The sequence below is a fragment of the Gavia stellata genome, chromosome 8, assembly GCF_030936135.1.
Source record: "Gavia stellata isolate bGavSte3 chromosome 8, bGavSte3.hap2, whole genome shotgun sequence".
Taxonomy (NCBI): domain Eukaryota; kingdom Metazoa; phylum Chordata; class Aves; order Gaviiformes; family Gaviidae; genus Gavia; species Gavia stellata.
The window spans coordinates 31,653,751-31,663,034 of NC_082601.1; the positions used below are offsets into that span (position 1 = coordinate 31,653,751).

At 43.0% G+C, this 9,284-nt stretch overlaps 1 protein-coding gene across 1 annotated transcript; it reads right to left on the reverse strand.

Moving 5' to 3' along the window:
• Positions 1-501: 501 nt before the first annotated feature.
• On the reverse strand, positions 502-5,748 carry C8H2orf69 (chromosome 8 C2orf69 homolog). The gene is made up of 2 exons (XM_059820444.1): positions 5,434-5,748; positions 502-3,983 (listed from the first exon to the last, which is right to left on the reverse strand). Exons 1-2 carry the CDS (start codon positions 5,746-5,748, stop codon positions 3,144-3,146), a joined length of 1,155 nt encoding a protein of 384 aa, XP_059676427.1. The 3' UTR covers positions 502-3,143.
• Between the last annotated feature and the right edge of the window lie 3,536 nt (positions 5,749-9,284).

Below are 9,284 nucleotides of genomic sequence, written 5' to 3' on the forward strand. Positions count from 1 at the left end.
AATTTAGCAGGTACAGCTTAAAACATTTTAGCATTTCTCAAAATCTGAAGAATGTCTTGTCTATTGTACAAGAAACAAGCATGTAATATAAAGAATACCAGCTATTACACACTAGGTTGTTCTAAGGACTGTGTAATGTTGCTCACTCCATTCAAAAACAGAAATGTCTTGCACTAAACCACTGTAAGGAAGCATAAAAATCACTTAACTTTAGGCATTTACATGTAAGCTTATTAAAAACTGCCTTTACAGTTAACATCGGAAAACATGCATGTACAAACTATGACCCATTTCATCCTAACAGAAACGTTCACACCCTTGGGTACTTCATGCCAGCTTTCTCATGTATGCGAGATGCCAGTAAGCTGTTTTAGAATTACAGATTATTACTAGACAAATACAAAGCCTGCCTTGAAGAAAAGCTATGAAATGAATCTGATTTTTTTAAACTAGGTCTCCATAAACACCTGATAAAGCTTAATCCACAAAACTTAGCTGCACATTCCTTGTTTAATGGTTTTATGTTCACATCAAAGTGGTTTCACCCATTAGAAATACTTATTTTCTACATTGTTTGCAAAATTCATTTTTAGCATGCATTGTAGTGAGTGACAGAGGCACGTTCCAACAGAGTACTACAACTGTTTAGAGAATGAAAAACAACCCGTTTTCCCTCCACAACATGAAGTCTCAAAACAAGATTAGTTTTACAACAGTGCTTATTCTTCAAATGAATACAGCAACATTTGAGCCTATTTTATTTAACAGTTATTTTAAGCAGCCTCCATCAAACAGGTTAATATCATTTTCATAGGACAGCCATCCAGAAACTTCTGCAGACAATGTCAGTATTTTATTAACTGTTTCCAAAAGCTTGCAACAACCTACTCCTGCTGTTTTGGCTGGCACAGAATTGTTTAGAAATTGGTCTGTGATTTGCACTGTTACTGGATAGAGCAAGTTTCAGCATACTCAGGTTAGCCTGGTCAGTCTGAAACTGAAATGAGAGGGAGCAAGATCAGTGGGGTGTTTGCGGTTTTTTGTTGCTTTTTTTTATTTATTTTATAAGTGGATAATCGAAGACATTTCAAGCAATTTGTAGGCGTTCTATTAAAACCACTTTGTTAGGTGACCCATATTTCCTTTACAGAAAAAAGTCCTCGGATATGCTACAAGTCTTGTCAAAAGGACCAAAAAAGGGAAATAGCCTTCCTTGGAACACATAAACAAGTTGTTATAAGCCCATTAAGAAGGTAATCAATAAATAGGGTTGAACAAAGTCTCCAAGAAAGAGTTGTAAAAAAAAGCTGATGGAACTAGATTTCAGAGTCTTTTCTAAAACGTGGGAATTAGTTTGCATGTTGCACTTTTCTCCATCAATTAAAATAGATTATTTCCCCTTTTGATCAACTAGGTACATTAGTCTAATTATTATTAGTGGCAGAGTTCATATTCACGTTGTAAGGGGCACACTGTATGCATAATCCTACTACCCTTAATATTTTGACTATTAAGAAAATTTTCTTAAGAGTTCAACACACTTTTCTCATTTGTCAGTGATCACTAACATATGCACAACCGCTGCAAGAGTTGCGAAAATACTGTCTCCAGTGAACCTTGTAAGTTTTAATGATGCCAATAGAAGAAAGATGGCCCAGACCTTGCCTTCCACAGTGTAAGAGTAATGGGAAGGAAGAAGCAGGGGGAAGATGTTTCTAAGCCATCAAACATAGGAACAAAGTTGAATACAATGCCTTTTTTCAGAACTGAGCCACATTTGTTTGTATAATCTTCAGTGTTTTGCTAACTTGCTTTTGTATTCCTATACTTCCAGGAAATCCAAAACCATTTAAAGCTACTGGTCATTGTTAATAACTGCAGTTGTCTTTAAGAGTGATTCTAAGATTTATTTGTAGATGAATGGAAAAAGTTACTTACAACAGTAAAAAAGTTCCACTGATACCCTCATTTGTCCATCTTCCAGTAATTCTTTCTGAACAACATTCAGGTTTGGGGCCTGAACTAGATTACATCTTTTTTACCTGATTTGTCTCGTTTTGTATTTAATTAGAGGGGGTTTTTTTCTGTTAGAAAAATTAGGCGCTGAAAAGAGATTTTTGGGTGGCTCTAGAAGCAACTGCTGCAATACATTTAAAGGAGATAATACTGAAGCATTTTGAAACAGTTACAGTCAGTAAAAATTTTTATGCAACTTGTAATACATTATGTACTTCTGGCTCGATTTAGATCAACATCAATGCAACAATTATCAAGAAGAACCTTGCCAGTCCAAGGCATGGATAAAGACACCTCGTGACTTGAAAAATACAGATATTACTACTGGTCCTTATAGAAGTTAGTCAAAGCAATAGCAAGGTATGTTGAAACAGCAAGAAGCTACACCCTCACCAACATTCTTGGTCACTTAACATAGCTATGTAAAAATTTTCAAGCCCACAGATGAAATGGTTACTCACTAGCAGATACTACACAATGAATTAATGAAACTTTATAGTGACAGAAAAGGCAAGGCACACATAAGGAAGAAAAATGGATTGGCACTATTATTCCAAAGGTAAATATTTGTGCCTTTGTTTCAATTAGGAGAAATGTTACAAAACTGGAACATTTAGTTAACTAATTAAAACAATTTTCACCAAAATATATAACTAAGATTGTTCTAGCAATCATTTTCCTTAAGCCAAAAAACTAACGTCATGTCTGTTATTGACAAAGAGCAAAGTTTTTAGCCCTGGAAGCTACTAAATTGAAGTATCCAGACACATGAAAGTCTTGAGTACTTTAAACTCCCACTGAAGGCAGTATATGACGTTAGAGATCCAGGACTAAAAATTTTGCCAACAGGTGGAGAATAAATGTTCACATTTAACAAAAAAACATGTATAAGATAGTTCTTCATAACACTTTTTTCCAGGTATCAAATGACAACATCTGTTGTAGGTATGGGGTCCCAATCCTCCTTTTTAAGCTACTGAAATTTATATATAATATCTATCAGCAACACAGGACTGATTTAGTATTCTCTTCAGAAAGCATCTGCTCAAAGTTGTAAATCTAGATGACAACATTTTCAGTGTCAAAAGTGCTTTTACAATGACTATACTATTCAGACACATACAGTCTCAAAATACTTCATGAACTCTGAAATGGTTATCTAAGGAGGGAACGTCATCAGCAAAATGTAGTTGATCATTTATTTCCACACCAAATTCTTCAAGTAGCTGTACAAATTTCTCATGCTCTCTCCCAATCCATGACCTCATTGTGTCAAACACTTGGTAAGGTGTAACATGAGCATGAACTTCAATTCCTGTCTGTGCAAGTTCTTTCAGCACTTCAGGGTAAGTAACCCAAGTATTGCTTCCTCCCGAGTGACCACCATCCAACCAGTATATTGCTTTTATGTTTTTTAAGAAGGCATCTGTATTCTTGTCTTTTTTGGCTTCCTTCAGCTCATAAAGCAGCTGGTTCAAAACCACACAGCCTTTACTGAAGCCAATCAAAGTAAACGACACCGCACCTACAGCAGATGGTATTATGAAGTTCATAGCAGAATTATTAGAGCATTCACAACCTCTCTCTCTTTCTGTGGATGAGCAGCCGTTCGTTGTAGGAACAGACTGCGGCTGTGATTTACAAGCAGCTATTTTTGCATCCTTGCTGACACCATGCACACTTTTCTGGGACAGCAGAATATTCTGAGAGAGTCTGAATGCATTAACCAGCAATGCATGGAGATGCTTGAAAGCTCCAAAGTCAGTGCTGTGCTCTGGTGCTCCAAACATGTTGCTTGCCACAAAGTTGTCATAACAACTGAATTTGTGCAGATGCATTCGAGAACACTTTACAACCCAAATAAAGCTATTAGGGAACCGGCGAGCAAGTATGGTAGCAACATTTTCAAAACTCCAGTGCTCCCACTGAAAGTTTTCTGGGTGGCAAGACATGATGTCATGATAGTTCTGAAAAATTAAAAAAAAAAATAGAAAAGACGCATTACTACATTGTGAAAATACTTCAGCTTTGTCTAGTGTACTTATATTTGTAAGAAAGGACCATAACTAACAGAGGAACATGCATTAAAGAGGCGCTCACTTGCTAGCCTTCCAGAACAAGAAACACACTAAAGAAACTGGCATATTTAGATTTACTTATTCTACTTTAATATTTTTACCACACATTTTTAATATTCCCAAAATTAATTAAAAAAAAAAGGCACATGGAAGTATTCATAATTTTGTTGACTTCACTCCAAGAGAAGATTTAAGCATTATTCAACTTAGCATGACACAGAATACAAAATTTTACTGCATTATCTCCATCTAGAGAAATACTGATTACCTTATTACTGACAAACAATAGACTTAAAACTTCATAACAAGTTTTCTATTTTTTATACAGAAAAAAAAATCCCTTTCATTCAGCTGTAAGGAGTCTTTCTTCCCCTTCTTCACAACCATATGGGGCATAGATGGAAAAAAAATTAAACCCCAAGTCACGAATGATCCTCACCTCTGAATTCATAATGGCAGAGAATACTAGTTTATTTTATTAAGGAATAATAAAGCCATTCCCAGGAATTATAATCAAAAAGGTTTTCTTAGGCCACTGCAATCCTTAAAATGAAAATCCACAAAGTTCTGCATGTTTACCTTACAGAAAAGGGAAGCCTCTTCCCAGAACAAAAAGACACTACCCCTGCTTTTGAGAAGTAATGACTTCTGAGATTAGCTGACTACCCAGAGTACCAAAGTATGTAATGTTACAGAGGTCGACCACATGCTTAGGGACAGCACTTCAGAGTCTCTCTTTTCAATTTGTTGTCAACTCAGAGACAACACGTGCCTTCTTCAGGACACGCTGAGAAAGCATCAGCGCCTGTGAAATACCCGCAGGACGCTGTCTGGGGCGTTTCTACACCTGCACAGAGACGCGGTGCTAAGCCTGCCGAGGAAAACTTGCCATCTTAGCATTTCATCGCCTTCTCTCCACCGAGACTCTTTGATACGATTCCAGATATTGCCGTCACCGCCAGGAATGTCAGCCTCAGGCAGTACTATAGAAGAAGACTCCCCCTCCATTGCTGCTCCATTTCAGGTTTCAAGAACGGCCCGCTCCCGCCACGTCTACCCGACGGTAACGGGCAGAGAGCGCGCAAGAGACGCTTCCCCCAGGGAAGAGCCCGACTGGCCGCGGCGGGAGCCCCGCAGCCCGGCAGTGCCGCTTCCGCCGCGGGAGCTGAGGCCGCCACCCCCGCCCCACCCCTCACCCCGGAGAGCCCGCGCCGCCAGCGGCTCCCTCCAGCGCCGCTTCCCCGCTCCCGCCCTCCCGGCCCCCTCAGCCGCCCGGGCCGCTCCCTCCCGCCATTGCTTATCGCCCTCGGCCGCCCGCAGCCCCTCCGCCCCGCCGTACCTGCACGTCCCCCGGGAAGTAGACAACGTGATGCTGCGGCGGGGCCGGGCCGCGCGGGGCCGGCGGCGGCAGCAGCAGCAGCAGCTCGTTGGAGCGGTGCGGCTCCGCGCCCGGCACCTCAGGCAGCCGCAGCCACGGCGGGCTCAGCCGCACTGAGGAGAAGCCCGCGCCGCTACCACCGCCGCCGCCCGCGGGCCCCGCGGCGCAGGCGGCCGGCGCCCCGCAGAGGCTCATGCTCCTGCCCAGGCAGAGGGCAGCAGGGCCGACAAGCCCCCGCAGCAGCGAGGCGGCGGCCGGCGGGCAGCGCCTGCTCATGGAGCGCCGGCCCCGCGCCCCGGCGGCCGTCTCCGGCCCAGCCTCCCGCCCGCGGCCCGGCCACGCACCGCGCCTGCGCGCCGCCCCCGCCCCGCCTATCGGCACCGCCCGCGGCCCCCTCGAGAGACCCGGCAGGGGGCGTCGCACGTGCGTGCCGCGGGGCCGCGGCCGAGCGCCGGGGGCGGGGCAACGTGCATCTAACGGCTGCCAGCTTCAGCGATGACGTCACCGAGGCCTTTAAAACGAGCGTGGCGGGAAGCGGGGAGCCGTCAGGCGGCCGTCGCGCGCGGGGCAGCGCCCTTCCTCAGGGCGTCCCTCAGCCCCTGAGGCGCTGGGCCCTCGGGACGCTTCTCAAAGCCTCCTCGCGCCTTCGCTCGCCGCGGTTTTCGGCACCAGCGCTCCGTCAGCTGGGCTCAGGTGCCGGCTTGTTCCTGGGTACCACCAGGCTCTTCTCTCCTCAGGCTGTGTGGTGCTCCAGGTGAGCCTGTGCAGCTGCCGGCCCCTCGGCCTCACCCTGCCCTTGCTAAAACAAAGTTGAGGTGGTGGTGCCCAGCTGGTGTTCTGTCTGTGTTGTCTTAGCTTGAAAATAGCATTGGGCTGGTAAATCCTGAGGAAAGGTGGGCTCGTGGGTGCCTCTGAATTTGGTAGTGGACTGTAGAAGGCCTCCTGCAGTGCAGTAAAACCCCAGAGTGTGTTGCTGTAACACAGTTACAGCACTGAGGTATCTTACACTCCACAGAGCAGTTAATTTCAAAACAAGAGAGTTATGTGGATTCACTTATTTCCTAAAGGTATTGGTTGTATTAAAAAAACCCAGCTTAGCTGTGCTGACTTTACTTTGGTTATGCTAGTGTTACTACATTGGAGGAAAAGCTTTCACTGTACCATTGTGAGAAGCTGCATTTTACATGGCAAATAAAGCAAGGAAGTAGAGCCTTTCCTTTATTCCTAAGCTTTTCTGGTTGGTTTGTCTAGAATTTTTCTACTTTGTGTATTCATACCTTTGTTCTATTTTCATAGTCTAGTTAAAAATGCTTGTATGCAAACCTGGGGAACTACCAGATCTGACTCTTACTAGTTGAGTCAGTTGTGCAAGAAAGCAGAGTTAATTGAACACTGACTGCATGATCAAGTAACTTGCATCAAACTATTGACTGGTTTCTTCTTGCTGAAAAATTTAACAAATGAAAATATGGTGATATTAAGGTTATTTGTCAGTGTAGCAAGCTAGTAACAAGCAGAGTACTTTAGAGTGGCTTATTTTCTAAGTATAAATTCTAGCCAGCATGTCTTTGTGCAGCCTGCTCATGGAGATTCAGTTTGAGCAATGGTTCATGGTCTACTTGGCACACTTGTATCTTTTGTGGGTATGTCTTTGGGCTCATGCCAGAGCAAGCTCAACAGTTCCTCCCATATTCTAAAGCTCACCCAAAGGCTCTTCCCGAAAGCAGACCTGCACCTTGTCATTGAGGGTCCACATACAAGCTCAGAAGAACATTGTGTTATGATGTATACTCTGAGATTTAATTGTTTATTATGTAAGCAATATGTGTTTTTCTTTGCTTGCAGAAATCAGAACCATGTTGATGCCTGGCCCTCTTGGTGAAGAGGGCAAAAGATTTTAAAGGATATTTTTTCACTTTATGTGTTTCTAGCCTGTTTTGGTGACTCTGTGTTTTATAGCTGTTGTTTATTTTAAATTCCTTATTTTTAAACTTAACATTACTATTTCTTGTATGAAAATTATCTTTTATATGGTTAGAGCTTTTTTCTCAAAACCTGAAAGAAAAAAAATCCAACGTTTTGCTCACCAGAAGATGGTGCTGTGTGGTGTGGTTTGAAGAACCTGTATCAGAACAGCCATCTGATTAGAATTCCTTTCATGTCTTGGGAGCCTGATATTGCAGCAATCCTTTCTTATGTTTAGCAGCTGATTAATATAGGCAGGATTTCTAATACCTTTCATTAGAGCTAGTGGTCAGTTCCAAAGTCTGTCTTTGGAACTGGAATCCCTCTGGGAATTCCTGCCTGTGCTCCCAGGAGTTTAAAAGTCTGAGCAATTTAGAACCATGGCGTGACTGAGGCTGGAAGGTGCTTCTGGAGATAGTCGAGACCAACCCACCTGCTCAAAACAGGGTCAGCTGGAGCAGGTTGCTCAGGACCATGTCTAACTGAGCTATTGAATATCCTGTTCCAGTGTTCGATCACCCTCACAGGAAGAAAGGTGTTCTGTTGATAGTTAAAACACTTTCCTGTATTTCAACTTGTGCCCATTGCTTCATGTCCTGTCACTGGACACTGCTGAGAAGAGTCTGTCTCTGTCTCCTTTACTCACCTGATCAGGTGTTTATACACATTGATAACATCCCCCTAAGCTTTCTCTTCTCTAGGCTGAACAGTCCCAGCTTTCAACTTCTCCTTGTAGAACAGATGTTCCTGTCTCTTAATCATGATGGCAGCTTTTCTTTGGACTTGCTCTGGTATGGCCATGTCTCTCTTGTAGTGGAAAGTGCAGAACTGGACACAGCACTACAGCACTGGTGATGCCACATCTGAGTAGAGGGGAAGCACCACCTCCCTTGACCTGCTAGTGAAGCTTTTTCTAACACAGCCCAGGATACTGTTGGCCTGCTTTGCTACAAGGACACATTGCATGTTGTCCTGTATATTTATCATTTACACTGCATATTTATCATTTTCCTGTAGCATACATCATCTAGAAGTCTCAATGTTTATCAGTTCACACAGCCACCAGGATAACAGGCTCCAAATACCCACTTCAAAGAGCCCCAGAACAAGTTGGGTATAAGAACTTAAACACTTTCTGATGCTATGTTTGAAAAAAGGTAAAAATGGATGCCTGAATTAGTTCCTAAAATTAAGCACATAAACCAGTAGTTTGATTTCTCCGAAAATATTTAATTGAGCTGTTTAATATGCCACCTGTATGTATTAGAAATCCAATCTGAAGGTCCAAATCTATCTGTCACATACTCAGAAAGATACTTAGCTTGACCATGTGGAGGAGCAGTAGTGAAGTTAGATAATGACATCAAGTAAATGTTTGCAAGTGTGGGACCCTATTTCACCCTTGCTTTTGCACAGGCTGTGGTGTGGCATTGCCTGCAGGAAGGTGGGACTGCACTTGAGTTAGTGGGGCTCTGTATGGAAGGAAGATTCATTTAGGAAAAAAGTTGGGGTCGAAGTCCCTAAAAGTCTTGTGAGGCACCTGCATTTGTTGGGAGTGCAACTTATTGTGCCTGGGGCCAGCTAGAAATATTCCGGTGTTCCCTTTGGAATGTCCCCAGGCAAATCCTCATTCTCCTTCTGGTTTGAGTTTTTGGGGTATAGTTGTAGAATGTTTTCTAGATTTTTCTCTGTGAGCACACCCTAAGACTAGAATCTTAATGGAAACTTTCATGATGCCTCTGTTAATGAAGGAAAATTATTAAGGAAAAAAATCTGTAGTGCTCTCTCCATACAACTGTTTATTTCAGTTCATGCTGGCAGATTTTCTTAAGCCAATTTTGAGCAGT

Excerpts from the sequence above, each read along its gene's own strand:
- C8H2orf69 (XM_059820444.1), bottom strand. The coding sequence starts at position 5,748 with ATGAGCAGGCGCTGCCCGCCGGCCGCCGCCTCGCTGCTGCGGGGGCTT. Across the intron at positions 3,984-5,433 it reads ACTTCCCGGGGGACGTGCAG|AACTATCATGACATCATGTC; the intron begins GTACGGCGGGGC and ends TTAATTTTTCAG.